This window comes from Onychomys torridus, chromosome 3 (assembly GCF_903995425.1).
Source record: "Onychomys torridus chromosome 3, mOncTor1.1, whole genome shotgun sequence".
Taxonomy (NCBI): Eukaryota; Metazoa; Chordata; class Mammalia; order Rodentia; family Cricetidae; genus Onychomys; species Onychomys torridus.
Window position 1 is genome coordinate 30,778,489 of NC_050445.1, and position 15,999 is coordinate 30,794,487.

Genomic DNA, 15,999 nt, shown 5'->3' on the forward strand with positions numbered 1-15,999 from the left:
GACATCTTGCTCACCCCCAAAGTACGATGTAATTTTATATAGTATCTTTTTAAAAAAAAAATACTGATTTTAATGGCCTTCTAGGGTAGGAGAAAAGCCTCCTTACAAAAATCACAATGCTTAGTGATTGTGAACTCACTTTAAAATGCATTGGTTTTTGGATCTGATTGATACCTGTGTTGAGTTTTGTTTTTATGCAGTGCAGAGGATTGAACCCAAGGCCTTTGTATGCCAGGAAAGAACTCTTCCACTGTGCTATAGTCTCCATTCCTGAGATCTTTTCTTTTTATTAGTTATGTAGCCCTGGCTGGCTTGGAGCCCTCTGTGTAAAGCAGGCTGGACTTGAACTCACAGAGATCTACCCACCCCTGCTTCCTGAGTGTTGGGATAAAAGGTATGGCCTACTAGCTTGAGCTACTAGCCCCTGCACAAGACCTTATTATTGTATTTTTATTTATTTATATTTTGTGTGCATTGGTGTTTTGCCTTCATGTATGTCTGAGTGAAGGTGTCGGGTCCCCTGGAACTGGAATTACAGACAACTGTGAGCCGCCATGTGGTGTTGGGAATTGAACCTGGGTCCTTTGGAAGAACAGTCAGTGCTTTTAATGTCTGAGTCATCTCTCTAGCCCAAGAGAGGTCTAGCCAAGACCTTGTTTTTAAATTTTGTTTTGTTTTGTTTTGTTTTGTTTTTCGAGACAGGGTTTCTCTGTAGCTTTTAGAGCCTGTCCTGGACTAGCTCTGTAGCCTAGGCTGACCTCGAACTCACAGAGATCCACCTGCCTCTGCCTCCCGAGGTGCTGGGATTACAGGCGTGGGCCACCACCGCCCAGCTTTTTTTTTTTTTTTTTTTTTTTTTAAAGACGGGTTTCTTTGTGTAGCCCTGGCTGTCCTGAACTCACTCTGTAGATATCTTGCCTGCCTCTGTCTCTCGAGTGCTGGGATTAAAGGCATGGGACACTACAGCTGGCAACATTTTACTTTATTTATTTTAAGGTACCAGTGTAGAAGATTTAGGGATATTGACCAAAGATTGTAAAATTTCCTTCAGCTAGAAGGACTAAGGTCAAGATCTCTATTGTGTAACGTGGTAATTGTGGTAATAACAATGTATCTTGTAGTGTTTCCCTGTGTAACGTGGTAATTGTGGTAATAACAATGTGTCTTGTAGTGTTTACCTTCACAGAAGATGATACCTGGTGGGGCGGTGCCTTTGTTAATTCCCTTGATGGATCATTCCACAAAGTATACATATTCCAAAACATGCTGTATATGACAAGTGTATACTGTATTTTGTGAATTAAAAAATATAAGAAAAGCTAGGGCTGGCTCCTGGGTAATAGCGGTTCCTTTGTAAGTCTGATGACCTGAGTTAGCTCTTTGTAACCCTTGGTGGAAGGAGAGAATTGACTTCCAAGGACCTCCACATAGCTTAGCATGCCTGCTCAAATTCTCACTCTCACACACAATAACAAGGAAATACACACATAAATAGTAAGGAAAGCTAGTTCTTAGCACTGTCAACTATTACGTGATAGTTATGTGTCCATTGAGAAGATACTAAACGACAAGCTACTGTGATTTCAAAAACAGAAATTTGGCTTTAATAAGTGGGGTGTGATAGTACCTACCTATAATCCTAGTACTTGGGAGGCTAAGGCAAGAAGATTGCTGCAGTTTGGAGACCAGCCTGGACTACATAGTGATTTTGAGTCTAGCCTCGGCTACATAGTGAGATGTGTTCTTATACTTTTTTTAAGTTTTGTTTTTATGTGTGTGAGTGTTTTGCCTACATGTATGTTTACCTAATACCTGCAAAGGTCAGAAGAGGGCATCAGATTCCCTGGAACTGGAGTTACGGAGTGTTATAAGCCACCATGTGGATGCTAATGCTCTTGACTGCTGAGCCATCTCTCTAGCCCCTAGGATGTGTCTTTAGGGGGGAAAAAAGTAAACTGGACATGATGGTGTATGCCTTTAATTTACAGCACTTGGGAGGCAGAGGTAGGTGTATCTCTTATGAGTTCAAGGCCAACCTGGTCTACATACTGAATTCCAAGCCAGCCTAGGCTACATAGCAAGACACCCCACCCCCCCCCCTCTTTTTTTTTGGAGACAGTTTCTCTGTGTAATATTCCTGGTTGTCTTGGATCTCACTTTGTAGACCAGGCTGGCTTCAAACTCACAGAGATACACCTGACTCTGCCTCCCGAGTGCTGGGACTAAAGGCATGCGCCGCCACCCACCCCCCTTTTTTTTTTTTAAATCATAGCGCATAGGAGGCCCTGGGTTTGATTTCCAGTACTCAGAACTGGTCATGGTAGTGCACCCCTGTAATCCTAGCATTTTTGAGTGGCGGAAGCAAGAAGATCAAGTTATCCTTGACTACACAGAGAGTCCAAGGCCAGCTTAGGTAGGAGATCTAGACCCTGCCTGGTTAGAAAGAGAAGGAAAAGGAGGGAAATACGTCAGTTAAAATAAAGAAATAAATTGGGCTTTATTAGTTGTACCAGAACTGGCTAGACTTGAAACACACTACCATGTCCAGTGTGTGTTCATGGTGCTGGACATGATGAAAGCAGCATGCACTGATTTCCAGACCTGGCAGAGACCCCTGTGTTCAAGGGCCCCTAGCTCACATCTGCGTGGAAGCCGTCTCTGGGCTATGGAGGATATATGCTCACAGTGTTCTTTTTAATTATTGTAATTACATAGGACCAAATGGTATAATAGTATTCATTTTAAATGGCAGTCTGCCAACAGCAGGTGACTGTTTAAATCTATTTTCCCCGTGTACTTATTAAGACTTTTTGCTTTCACCTCTATGGCTTAGGATAAGGTGGTTTATTTAGAAACTAAATCCACGTGGTCTCAGATATCTCAGTAGATACATACATACATATATCCAAGTGGCCCTGAATTATACAACTGTTCCTGCTAAAGCAGTAGTAACCTCAATTTGTTTATTTTAATGCAGTCGTTCATTTATTTTTAATCACACTTAGTAGTGGGAGTGGGGGATGGTGCACATGTGTGGAGGTCAGAGGACAACTTGAGGGAGGGAGTTGGTTCTCTACGCCCTGTGTGGGTCCTGGGGGTCCATCTCAGGTCTTCAGGCCTGGTGACAAGTGCCCTGACTGACTGAGCCATCTTGTTGGCTCTAGATTTTCTTATATTGTGTTTTTGCATTTTATACTTATGCTCTTACATTGTTTTGAGGTGGAATATGTTCAGGTAAAATAGCTGTTTTCTTTGCTTCTTTTTTTCTCTCAGGCACCCCCAGGCTGGCCTAGGACTCACTGTATACCAAGGGTGACCTTGGATTTCTGATCCCCCAGTCTCCACCTCCCCAGTGCTGGTATTACAAGCATGTCTGGTTGCTGTGGTGCTGGGGATCAAACTCAGGGCTTCCCGTATGTCAGGCGAACAATCTGCCCAGACCAAGAACTGTAATTTTAGTAGGAACACAGGAGAGCTTTTGTTTTATAACTTCTGGAATTATAAACAGTTTATTTTGTCAGAATTTTTGGTCTTACTGTGCTCATAAATTTGTTACCATTTTTCAGAAGGGTTTTTGTTTTTGTTTTTGTTTTTGTTTTTGTTTTTGTTTTTCTGAGACAGGGTTTCTCTGTGTAGATTTGGTACCTGTCCTGGAACTCACTCTGTAGCCCAGGCTGGCCTCAAACTCACAGAGATCCCCCTGGCTCTGCCTCCCCAGTGCTGGGGTTAAAGGCGTGCACCACCACCGCGCGGCCTCAGAAGGAATGACTTTAAAGTGAAGTTAGCTATGTCCTACTTATTTGGAGCTAAAACAGTTTTCTTTTGTGGGGCTGGGGTTGTTCAGTGACTTGCTTTGGATACTGGGCTAGTCTTAACTTTGACTCTGCCTCAGTCTTCTGAGTACTGAGATTACAGATGTATGCCACTGTCCCCAGTTAAACTAAAAATATGTATTAATATATTAAAATAGTTTTTACTTTATTTGTATGTGTTTTCCTGCGTGTGTATATGTATGTGTGTGTGTGTATATATAATATGTGTGTGTGTGTGTGTGTGTGTGTGTGTGTGTGTGTGTATTGAGATTTATTTATTTATTATGTATACAATATTCTTCCTGCATGTTGCCTGCAGGTCAGAAGAAGGCACCAGATCTCATTATCAATGGTTGCGAGCCACCATGTGGTTGCTGGGAATTGAACTCAGGACCTCTGGAAGAACAGCCAGTGCTTTTAACTGCTGAGCTATCTCACTAGCCCTTTGTGTATATATTTTACCACATGTGTGCCTGGTGTCTGAGGAGGCCAGAGAAGGTGTCAGATTTCCTGGAGCTGGATTGAACCTCCATGTGGGTGCTGGGGATTGAACCTGTGTCCTCTGGAAGAGCAGCCAGTGCTTTTAACCACTAAACCACCTCTATAGTTTTTTTTTAGGTTTGTTTTTATCATTTTAAAGTATGTATAGGTATGTGTGTCTGCATGTGGGTATGTGTACATGAGCGCAGGTTCCCATGGAAGCCAGAGGCAGCAGGTCCCTTAGAGCTGGGAGTTACAGACATTGGGAACTAACCTCGGGTGCTCAGGAAGAGCTCCTAACACTGAGCCAACTCCTCAGCCCTGTACTTGAACTTTTGTTTGTTTGTTTCTTTTTTTTGTTTTTGTTTGTTTGTTTGTTTGTTTGTTTTTCAAGACAGGGTTTCTCTGTGTAGCTTTATGCTTTTCCTGGAGCTCACTCTGTAGCCCAGGCTGGCCTCGAACTCACAGAGATCCACCTGCCTCTGCCTCCCGAGTGCTGGGGAACTTTTGTTTCTTAACTCTAACAGGTCATTTCTTCCGAGTCGTCCGTTTACTTTCTTTGCTCTTTCTGTAAAAAACGAGTGCTCTTCTCCGTTTGCATGGCTGTTCCCTCTACTGGGTATATTCGTTTGTTGAGGGTCCTTCTCCTACTCCAGGACTAGCCAGTAACTACAAAAGATAGTTTTCAATACAGTTTTCTGCTACCGAGTAGTTTATGAGATGAAGTTGTGATTGTTTGTTGGCTCGTCATAAACCTACTAATTCAGATTTTACGAAGTTATTTTGGATAGTTTGGATTATCATTCTCTCTGACTGTCTGTCTCTCTGTGTGTTTGAGACAGGTCTTCTGTAGCCCAGGTTGGCCTCAAACTTACTTTGTTTGACCTTGAGCTAGCTCTTGATTCTTCTGCCTCAGCTTCCCAAGTGCTGGCATAGGAGTCCTGTACCATTAGGTTTGCTTTCTTGTTTAAAAATGTCAAGAATGTGTCTTTGTCTTTCCAGAAAGAAGAAGTGATGTAACTCAACCACTCTGAAGACTTTGAGGTCAGGGTGAAGAGGGAGCAGGAGGAGCATGGCCTGGCCACGATTTCTGCAGAGGGGGGCTCTGCTCCCCAGCTTCAGCCATCACCATGTTGCTGTGTTCCTGCTCACTTTCTTCAGGTAATGGCTTCCTGACTCTCTGGTCTTCTGCCCTTGAGAGTGGTACTACCTCAGAGAGTATGCTGGTTGACACCGGCTTCCAGCGAAATAGATACCTTCCATTCACGCTGCATTTATTTTGTTTTGTTTTGGTGCATGGTGTGGAACTCAGGAGGGCTGCAAGCTTGCCGAGCGAGCATGGCCTGTGTCACTGAGCTGTGACTGGCTCTCAGTTGTGCTTTTTTCCCCCCTAAATATTTAATGACACCCTCATAAGGCAAGTGTTTTGAGAAAGAGTCTCATGGTGTGGCTCTAGCTGTACTAGAACTCTCTCTGGAGACCAGGCCGGCCTCGAACTCACAGAGATCCGCCTGCCTCTGCCTCCCAAGTGTCGGGACTAAAGGTGCGCACCACGTCACCCAGCCACAGTTAGACCTTTTTAAAAATTTTATGTGTATGAGTGTCTTGTCTGCATGTCTGCCACTGCAGTGCCCGTGGAGGCTGGAAGAGGTCATTGGGTCTCTTGGAACTGCAGTAACTTGTGGTTGTAAACCATCATGTGGTTGCTTGGAACTGAACCAGGCTCCTCTGCAAGAGCAGCAGGTGTTCTTATCCACTGAGCCATCTTCCAGCTCACATAATTCAATTTTAAAATTTAATTTTTGTGGAGATGGGGATGAACGTATAGCATTAGAGCGTTTTATTTGTGCTTAGCATGTACTTAACCACTGAGCAGCTCCTGTGATTTTGTGACTTAATTTTTAAAAAAATTTTATTTTGTGGCTTTGAGGGTAGAATTCAGTCCTTGCACATAATTCTAGGCTTAGCACCCGAGCTTCATCTCCTCCTTCATTTTTATTGAGACAAAGCATATATATTTGTTATTTCAAGGCTAGCCTGAGATGTATGCGCGCGCGCGCGCGCGCACACACACACACACACACACACACACACACACACACATCTCCTACTACTTCTGTCCTTGTGTTATAGATGTGCATTCTGATATCCCCATTGTACTTTGTTGATGATTTTAGGATAGTAGTTCTCATTTGACAGTCTGTGACATTTTGGCTGGCCTGATGGAGGGTTACCGTTTTCATTTAGTGTCAGAGACCAGGGGTGCTGCTAATGTCCTAACTCGCCCCAAGAACTCGTTGACAGAAAATGTTGTAGCGGTTGAGAAACCCCAGTCTGATATCAGGTGCTCGCTGTTGAAACGGGAGCTTGTAACAAAGATGTGCATTCAGGAGTGCGCGCTAGAACAGCAGAGATGAGAAGGATGTTGTCAGGAATCTGGGTAACTCCCATGAGACTGAGGCTTACTAGTAGCCTCTAGCTAGTCAGCATGATTGGAGGAATTGTCTGTGTTTGTGATTCTAGAGCTCGAAATGACCTCTGTAGTAAGAGCATAAGCCAGGATATTTAGGGTGGGAGTTTTTATATGTAACCCTCTTAGTCACCTGTTTTGCTGTTTTCTCAGATCCATTATAAATTTTGTTAATTAGTTTATTTTTTGTGGGGCACCCTTGGCCATGCTGTGAGAGTAGAGGTCAGAGGACAATGTCATGGAGCCTGTCCTCTCCTTTACCATGTGTGCCCTGGGGATCGAATTTAGGTTATTAGGCTTGGAAACAGGGCCCTTTAGCCACTGAGCCATCCCACCACTCTGTTAATCTTCATTGATGGCACTATACATGTTGATTCCCCCCTCCAAGAATAAACTAGGAAAGAGGTTCTGTAGTCTTCTAAGAGTTGACAGCCTGGCTTAGGGCTCCCCATTTGTGTGAGATGGGGGTGGCAGGGAGTGACTCATGCTTTCCATTACTGGCACTGGGCCCTAAGGTAGGTGTATCACATCCAGTTCCAAGATAAGTTATGCACAAACAGTGAAATCATAAGGAAGACGAGTGTTTTTCTCTCTCTTTCAAGACAGGGTTTCTCTGTGTAGCCCTGGCTGTTCTCAAACTTTCTCTGTAGAGCGGGCTGGTCTTGAACTCAAAGATCTGACTGCCTTTGCCTTCTCAGAGCTGGGATTAAAGGTGTGCATTAGCTCCACTTGGTTAGTAAAGCCTGTGTTTTTAAAAATTGATTTATTTTTATTTTATGTGCATTGGTGTTTTGCCTACATGTCTGTCTGTGTGAGGGTGTTTTATCTCCTCGGAGGTGGCGTTACAGATAGCTGTGAGCTGCCATGTGGGTGCTGGGAATTGAACCGGGGTCCTCTGAAAGAACAGCAATGCCCTTAACCACTGAACCATCTCTCCAGCCCCAGCAGAGTCTGCCTTAATTAGCAGCTTTTACCTTTTACAAAGCAGCAAATAGTTTTCCTGTTTGTAAAGCTTCCAAACTTGAATCAAATGAATGTACATGTTTGGTTTTGAGTGCTGTTTTCTTTGCTTCTCATGTAGTTCTGTTCTCTCTGTGTTTTGCAGCTATTCTTTGCTCCATGCATCAAGAAAAACATTCAGCAACGTCAAAGTCAGCATTTCTAAGCAGTGGACCCCAAGTGCTTTTAACACATCCTTTGACCTGCCTGCAGAGGTACGCAGAGGATGGGGATGGAGCTAAGAAGGACTTCCTCCATGTCCGCCCTTCGCAGTTCTTAAGTTCTTTTCACGTCATCTAGTCAGGACTTTGAAACAACTTACTATGTCCTAGGGTACGAACTCCAGACTGTTGTAAGTTCAGAACCTTCAGATTCAGCCTAGGTACCTAACCCATCACCTTGTATCTCACTGTTGTGAAATCACACAGTTCTGGTTTCATTGCGATTTCACAAGTGCTGTGTGCGTTTCTCTCTTGATTGATTGATTCATTTTTCATTTTTAGTTTTTATCTGATCTTGCACTTTTTCCTTTCCCTCCCTCCCTCTCTTCTCTCTCCCTCCCTCCCTCCTCTTCCTCCTTTTTCCTTCTTTTTTGTTTTGAGGTGGGGTCTCTCTATGTACTTAGTCTTGGCTGGCCTGGAACTCTCACAGAGATCCGCCTGCCTCTGCATCCCCAGTCCTGGGAGTAAAGGTGTGTTTTTAAAGTAACTCTCTTAAAAAAAAAAAAAAGTTTTGTGTGTGCGCGTGTATGTGCTGTGCACAAATGCACATAGGTGTACGAACATACCCAGAGGCCAGAAGAGAGCATGGGATTCTCAGGAGCCGGGGCATGCGAGCTGCCCCATGTAGGTGTTGAGAAGTGAAATCTAGTCCTCTGGAAGAGCAGTAAATACTCTTAGCCGATGAGCCATCTCTCCAGCCCCTCTCCACCCATTTTCTGCCCCAAATTTGCCCTTTCCTTTGGGATGAGGTAAAATACCTCTCTTCCTTCCCTTTCTCTTCTCTTCTTCCTTCCTTCCTTCCTTCCTTCCTTCCTTCCTTCCTTCCTTCCTTCCTTCCTTCCTTTCTTTCTTATAAAGAATGGATTTTCTTTCTTTCTTTGTGTGTTTTGAGTGTTTGTTCAGATAAAATAGCTCTTTTCCTTTCCTTTCCTTTCCTTTTCTTTCCTCTCTCTCTCTCTCCCTCTCTCTCTCTCTCTTTCTTTCTTTCTTTCTCTCTCTCTTTCTTTCTTAGAATGGATTTTCTTTCTTTCTTTGTGTGTTTTGAGTGTTTGTTCAGGGGTCGGTTCTTCCCACCATGTGGGTCCTGGAGATTGAAGTCCTTACCGGCTCATTTCTTTTTAAGCAAAACAGCTTTGGCTCCTCCAGCTGTGGTTTAGTGACACTTGAGCTCCCAGTGTGGGAACCAGGTGCAGTCTGTCCTGCATCCTGAAAGCTGGGATTTGTATTTTGGGATTGTGGGTTGGTGGGGGCAGGGGGGCTGCTAGACCACCCCGGGTCTGATAGGTTAGTGGAGCACTTAGAACACTCAGCATGTGTGATTTATTGTGGGAAGAGGACAGGAAGTGAAATTAGCAAACGGAAAGGTGCCCAGCGTGACGCCTGCAGGAAACCAGGTTCCCTCCCAGAGCCTGTGACAGCATTTGTGAATTGCTGTCTTCCTGGGAAGCCCCTTGGAGATTCCTACCCAGGGTTTTTATTGGGGTTGGATACACAGGATCTCAGGAAAGCAGGGTTCAGGGTTGCTGGGTGCAGAGAGTGAGTGCTTGCTGGGAAATGGCAGGAGCCCTCCCCAGTCTGGTTAGGGCTGTCCAATGCTTAGGCATCTGCCTTGTGAGCAGGCTTTACTAAGAAGAGCCACCTTAGGCCCAGGTTGACTCTTTTTGGTGGTAACCATTCACATTATTAGCTCTTATGTAATGATACTGACTCTTGCTTGCTTGCTGGTTAATCCATCCATCCATCCTGGGGATCAAATCCAGGATCTCATCTGTGCTAGGCAGGTGCTCCACTCCTGGGCTCCACCCCAGCCCTGTAGGTATTTCTTTTACTCTAATTGACAGCACAGTAGGTGTTACTATCCTTTTTCTGCAGAACTGTTGATTTTGCAGTTTGGATTGATTGATTGGCTCTACAGAAATCAGGTTCTGGCATGCCTGTAGAGCTTTGTGTTTCTTTACAGACCCATTCTGTTGATACCCACACTCTGACCCAAGGCAGAAACTGGGAAATTAGTTTAAATCCAGCTTTTTTCCTGAGTTACACCACCAGTCCTCAGGATTTTACCTTCTGTTAAAGATACAATATTTTGGAGCTGGAGAGATGGTTCAGTGGTTAAGAGCACTGACTGGTCTTCCAGATGACCTGAGTTCAATTCCCAGCAACCACATGGTGGCTCACAATTATCCGTAACTCCAGTTCCAGGGGAGCTGACACCCATGGCCAAACACCAATGTACATTAAAAAAAAACAAAAAGAACAGTATTGTGGGGCTGGAAAGATGCTCAACAGTTAAGAACACCTGTCCTTGCCGAGGCCCCTGGTTTCTCACCACCCGGGTCAGGCAGCTCACAACCACTGGTAACTGCATTTTCAGGAGCTCGGATGTTTCTGGCCTCCGTGGGTACCTACACTTACATGGACACACGTGCGTGCTTCCATCCCACAGTGGGGTAGAAATAAAAATACATCTTTAACTTTGTGTATATACTATGGGCATGTGCACGCCACAGCACATATGTAGAGAAATCAGAGGACAGTTTCTGAAGACCACTTTCTCCTTCCACCATTGGGTCTTCGAGATTGAACTCAGGTGGTCTGGATCATGCCTGTGAGCTACCTTGATGACTCTAAAAATAAATCTTAAAAAATAATACTGCCGGGTTGGGGATTTAGCTCAGTGGTAGAGTGCTTGCCTAGCAAGCGCAAGGCCCTGGGTTCGATCCTCAGCTTAAAAAAAAAAAAAGGAAAAAAAGGAAAAACAAAATACTGCCAATAGTAAAGTTTCTCTTTAATAGTCTAAAGTAAGCAACCTAACCTCTGCCATGGCTCTCGAGCAGAGCTGCGTCCTGCCCAAAACTCTCCTGTGTTCATTTGCTGTCAAGTCTTCCTGTAGCTCCAGGTAACAGCTGATCTGGGAAGTTGTTTTTGTTCAATTTTTTGTATTAATTAAAAAAAAAATTTATGTGTGTGAGTGCTGTGCTTGCGTGTGTATGCTTGTGTTCCTGATTTCAATGGAGGCCAGGAGAGGGCATCAGGTCCTCTGGAGTGGATTTATGGATGGTTGTGAGCCACCATGTGGTTGCTGGGAACGGAATCTGGATCCTCTGAATTGTTTCTTTTTTTTTTTTTTTCCCCAGAGCTGAGGACCGAACCCAGGGCCTTGCGCTTGCCTAGCGCTCTACCACTGAGCTAAATCCCCAACCCCCAGGGAGTTATTTTTAAAGTATATAAAACATGGCTTTCCTGGGTGGAGGTGCATACAGTTTCTAATTCCTGAATATTTAGTACAGTCAGAACTTACTTCTTCTAAATGCCTGCATTTGTACGCGACACCTAATCTCCTTTCTGAGCTAGCTGCCTTGGTCACCAGCATCTCAGCGTTTTGACTTAAGAGAAGGGTCTACTAAGGAGCCTCCTCAGTGCACCGGAAGTAGTAGCAGGTCCTTGTCAGGGCTGATCCTTTGAAAGCATGCAGCTTTTCACGCGGGGACTCTGATTGGGATGCTCCCCTTTTCTTGTTGTGCACATGACGGCCTGTGTTTCTTTACTAGACGTCACTCCCTGCTCTTCAATACCAGGGCTGTGTGGGATGGTGGTGGATGCAGATGGTTGGGAAGTGGTTGAGAAGTGTTGGTACTAAAAGGTCACAGCAGAGTGACTGGTTCTGTGTTTCTGCAGATCTGGAGCAGCAACCATTTGTTCCCCAGCACAGAGGAAGCTACTCTTTTCCTTGGAACACTAGATACTGTTTTTTTGTTCTCCTATGCTGTGGTAAGTTTTAAAATTAATGGAGTTTTTTTGTTTGTTTTTGTTTTTAAATAACTACTTAAATTTTTGTTTTGTTTTATTCTTCAAGATAGCCCAGGCTGGCCTCGAACTCACAGAGATCTACCCGCCTCTGCCTCGTGAGTTCTGGGATTAAAGGCGTGCGCCGCCGCCACCACCACTTGGCTGAATATTTTTTTATTGTGGCGCTGAGAATCAAACCCAGGCTTGTGCCTAGACACACGCTGTCCCGTGACTGACCTCCCCACTCCCACAAAGATCCCCTTGCCTCTTCCTCCTGAGTCCTGGGTTAAAGACATGCTGTACCACACTTGGTAGATAGATTTTTTTTTTTTTTTTAATTATGTGTATGGGCATTTTGCCTACATGTGTATCTGTATGCCACATGTTATGGGCATTTTGCCTACATGTGTATCTGTATGCCACATGTTATGGGCATTTTGCCTACATGTGTATCTGTATGCCACATGTGTGCTTGGTGTCTGTAGAGGTGAAACAGGGCATCAGATCCCCTGAAACCAGACAGTTTTGATCCACCATGTGAATTCTGTGAGCCAAATTCTGGAAAAGCAACCAGTACTACTAACCACTGAGCCATCTTTGTAGCCCCAAATGGTTCTTTTGTCGAACTGCCTTTCCTTCCGCAGCTTCCAGGCCTTGTGCTTTCTGGAGTAATACAGCAGCAATTGGCTCCCTTAGCGGAAAGAGAATTGAGGGTTTTCCATTGTCCTCTTACTCACAAATTGCATAGGCTTTTGTGGCGTGTGTCGACCACTGAATCTGATGCTTGTCTGCCAAGCCTCCGGTGTGGAGGGACAGACAGACACTTGTGACGTTGGTCACCTGAGGGCTCTGTGGTGTTTTTGGTTTTTTTTTCCCCAAGACAGGGTTTCTCTGTGTAGTTTTGGTGCCTTTTCTGGAACTCACTCTGTAGACCAGGCTGGCCTCGATCTCACAGAGATCCGCCTGCCTCTGCCTCCCGAGTGCTGGGATTAAAGGCGTGCGCCACCACCACCCAGCGGGTTCTGTGTTATTAAGGCACTCAGTTTATTGGAAATAGTTGGTTCTACGTCCGTTTAAGTTTGAAGTCAAGACAATTACTCATTTTAGACGTTTGTGGCAGAAACCTAAGGTGTGTTGCCCTCAGGGTCTGGACTGATCTCAGGATTTGCTTCCTGCTGGGCTCTGGCAGGACAGTGGAAGGTCGGCCACTTGTGCCTCTCATTGGTCATCGCCCCCTCAGCCTTCCCATCCTGCTTTGTGATCTCCTGAAACCTGAAGAGGCACAGGCAGTTGGGGTGCATCGTAACCTCTGCCTGTGCCTTGCAAGGTTCCAGCCAGAGTGCGCTCGTGTGGGAATATCTCTTAACCCCAAGTGCACATGGCTCAGAGAATCCTGCAGGAAGGCTCAGAACCACTGCTTAATCCAGCTCATCTAGAAAATGGAACCTAGCCGGGGGCTCGCTTGGGCCTTGCTGCAGAATGTTTGCAGTACAGTGTTATAGACAGTTCACGCAGACCCGTGAATAAGGTTTGGTTTTTCCAGTCCCTCTCTTTAGTTTGCCTCACCTGTCACGTGTGCTTCCAGGTTAGACTGTCCTATTTAGATCCTTCAGATGAAACACTGTCTTTCTAGGGCCTCTTCATCAGTGGCATCATTGGGGACCGGCTGAATTTACGATGGGTTCTGTCTTTCGGCATGTGTTCTTCTGCATTCGTGGTAAGTTGGAAGATTTTTATGGTTATAGTGGTTATTACTGGGCTGTCCAGATGGCTTAGGGGTTCAAGGAGCTTGCTGTGCAAACCTGATGACCCAACGTCAGTCCCCTGACCCCACAGTGGATGGAGAGACATGCCCAAAAGCTGTCCTCTGACCTCCGGGAGTGCACTCTGGCATGCGAGTACCCCACTCACACTTGCATATCATACACACACTAATGGTGACTAAAGTGTAAAGACCAGCAGTGTCTGCTACTTTGATCAGATGTTCTAGAATCTTAGTTAGTTAGCCCTTTTATCTCCACCTAGAGTAGAGTAATGAAACTGGTCTTATGTGGTCTTCCTGTGTGTCTTTCACTGGGGCAGTTTATGGTTTTTCGAGACAGGGTTTCTCTGTGTAGCTTTGCGCCTTTCCTGGAACTCTCTTTGTAGACCAGTCTGGCCTCCAACTCACAGAGATCCGCCTGGCTCTGCCTCCCGAGTGCTGGGATTAAAGGTGTGCGCTACCACTGCCCGGCGTGAGGCGGATCTTTGTGAAGTAAGAATCTTGTCGTCCTTCCTTGATTCACATAGTCTGCATAAACAGCACAGTGTTGGCTCTCTTAAGCCAGGTCTCAGGCTGCCTGCCAATCATGCTAGCTTGCCTGCCTTGGCTGCAGACAGACTAACACATTCTGATTGTCTGACCCGGCCTCGGTTTTCTATCGAGCGCTTTAATTCTCATTCTCTGGCCTCAAATGGCCCTCATGTGGCCAGGTGACACCCTTGGCTCTGCACCTCTTTCTGGCAGGGCTCACTCATGGCCTCTTCTGGGCTCTGGCTCACATTTTACTCCCTTTGTCTGTGCTAGGCTTCAGTCTTGCTTTCCAGAGTAAGCCCAAGACCCTAGCCTGGGACAGCCTCAGCTTGCCGCCTCTTTCTCCTGTTTTCTGACTCAGATTCTCCAGTGTTTCCCCTTCCTCATTTGCAAAGGGGATGTGCAGAAACATTCTCCCATGGGTGCGGTAAGGGTCATGCGTGTCTGTCTGTATGAGGGCCGTTTGGAATGGCACCTGACATGTGAGATGCTGTGCGCGGCAGCATCCGAGTCAGCCATTGTTACCGCTTACTGCCGGTGAGGGTTCTTACTGATTGAATCAACTCCTAGATTTTAGTCAGATTCTGATTATTTCAGTTTTTCAATGTCTGCCATTTCTTAAAGTTTTAGAAATCAAAGCACTTTATTTATAAGCCAGTGAACTGCACTTATATACATAATTTTTTAATACTTAAAAACATTCAGATGTATATATAAATCCTGTAGGTATGTAGTCTTGTTTCTACAAACAAGCATGGTTGAGTGACTGCCTCTCTCTGTTCCTGCAGCTACTGGGCAGCCATTGACCATTTTTCTTTCCTTGTAGTTTTGCTTATTCTAGAATTTACAACTGAGATCTGACAGTATTCTACTTACCCATGCCAAGTCCTCTCAAAATAGACTTAGACTGCAAATAAACTGTCCCTTTGAGAAAATGCCTGGAAAAAACAGGCACATGATAGAAGCTGTTGAATAATTCAGCAGATGATAGATAGGATTCACTTAAGTGAGTGAACTTAGTAGCTGCCATAGCAACATCTGGCTTACATGGGACAGTCCTGGTGCTCAGTGCCTGGTTCTGTCCTGACCCAACATGCACATGTGGGTTCGTGTAGTGCTTCAGCCCTCTGGAGATTGCATTCCCAGAGGGGATGAGGGAGCAGATGGAAAATGAGCCTCTGTTTCTGGAGTGGAGGATTCGAGTTGAAGGGGAGCGGGGTATGTGTGTGTGTGTGTGTGTGTGTGTGTGTGTGTGTGTGCGTGCACACGCACGCACGCTCCTGCAGGTGTGCACATACAGAAGGCAGTGGAGGACATTGTGGGTTTTGATGTTTTGATTTCTCACTCTCCACCTTATTTTCTTAAGGCAGGGTCTTTCACTGAACCCAGAGCTTGACTGGCATCCATTGAGCCCCAGTAATTTTTCTGTTTGCATCCCACATAGCACTGGGGTTACAAGGGTGCATAAGACTACACTCAAGTTTTAAAAGGGATGTGAACTTGGGTCCTCATGCTTTCATAGCAAGCATACTTACCCATTGAGCCATTTGCCCACCCCACAAATGTATTTTTTGTGTATCCTGCAAAGCAGTTGGATGTATTGGAAGTGTCCATGTGATGCCACATGTCCCTTTTCTTTCCTTCTCTTGAAGGTGTTTGTCTTTGGCACCCTCACCGAATGGCTGCACTTCTACAGCAAGTGGTTCTACTGCGGCCTGTGGGTTGTGAACGGTCTGCTGCAGTCCACTGGCTGGCCCTGCGTGGTCGCTGTGATGGGCAACTGGTTTGGGAAAGCTGGGTATGCCACCCCTTCCTCCGCTTGCACTGATGTTGGGTCACTGAGTCTGTCAAACTCTTTGGGCTTGACGCTTTAGAGCATGCCTCACCTCCTCTCTGTTTTAGACAGAGCCATGGCAGAGTGTGTTGTGGACTTCA

At 45.4% G+C, this 15,999-nt stretch overlaps 1 protein-coding gene across 3 annotated transcripts in view; it reads left to right on the forward strand.

Annotated features, from left to right (window-relative positions):
* Slc37a3 (solute carrier family 37 member 3) overlaps window positions 1-15,999 on the forward strand; it is a 41,357-nt gene that overhangs the window by 6,880 nt on the left and 18,478 nt on the right. For all 3 annotated transcript variants that reach the window (XM_036182141.1, XM_036182143.1, XM_036182144.1), the window contains 5 exons: window positions 5,295-5,453; window positions 7,868-7,976; window positions 11,661-11,753; window positions 13,405-13,488; window positions 15,717-15,862. In XM_036182141.1, the coding sequence (XP_036038034.1) occupies window positions 5,365-5,453; window positions 7,868-7,976; window positions 11,661-11,753; window positions 13,405-13,488; window positions 15,717-15,862 (521 nt within the window). In that variant the 5' untranslated portion in view covers window positions 5,295-5,364. The remainder of the gene's footprint in view (window positions 1-5,294; window positions 5,454-7,867; window positions 7,977-11,660; window positions 11,754-13,404; window positions 13,489-15,716; window positions 15,863-15,999) is intronic.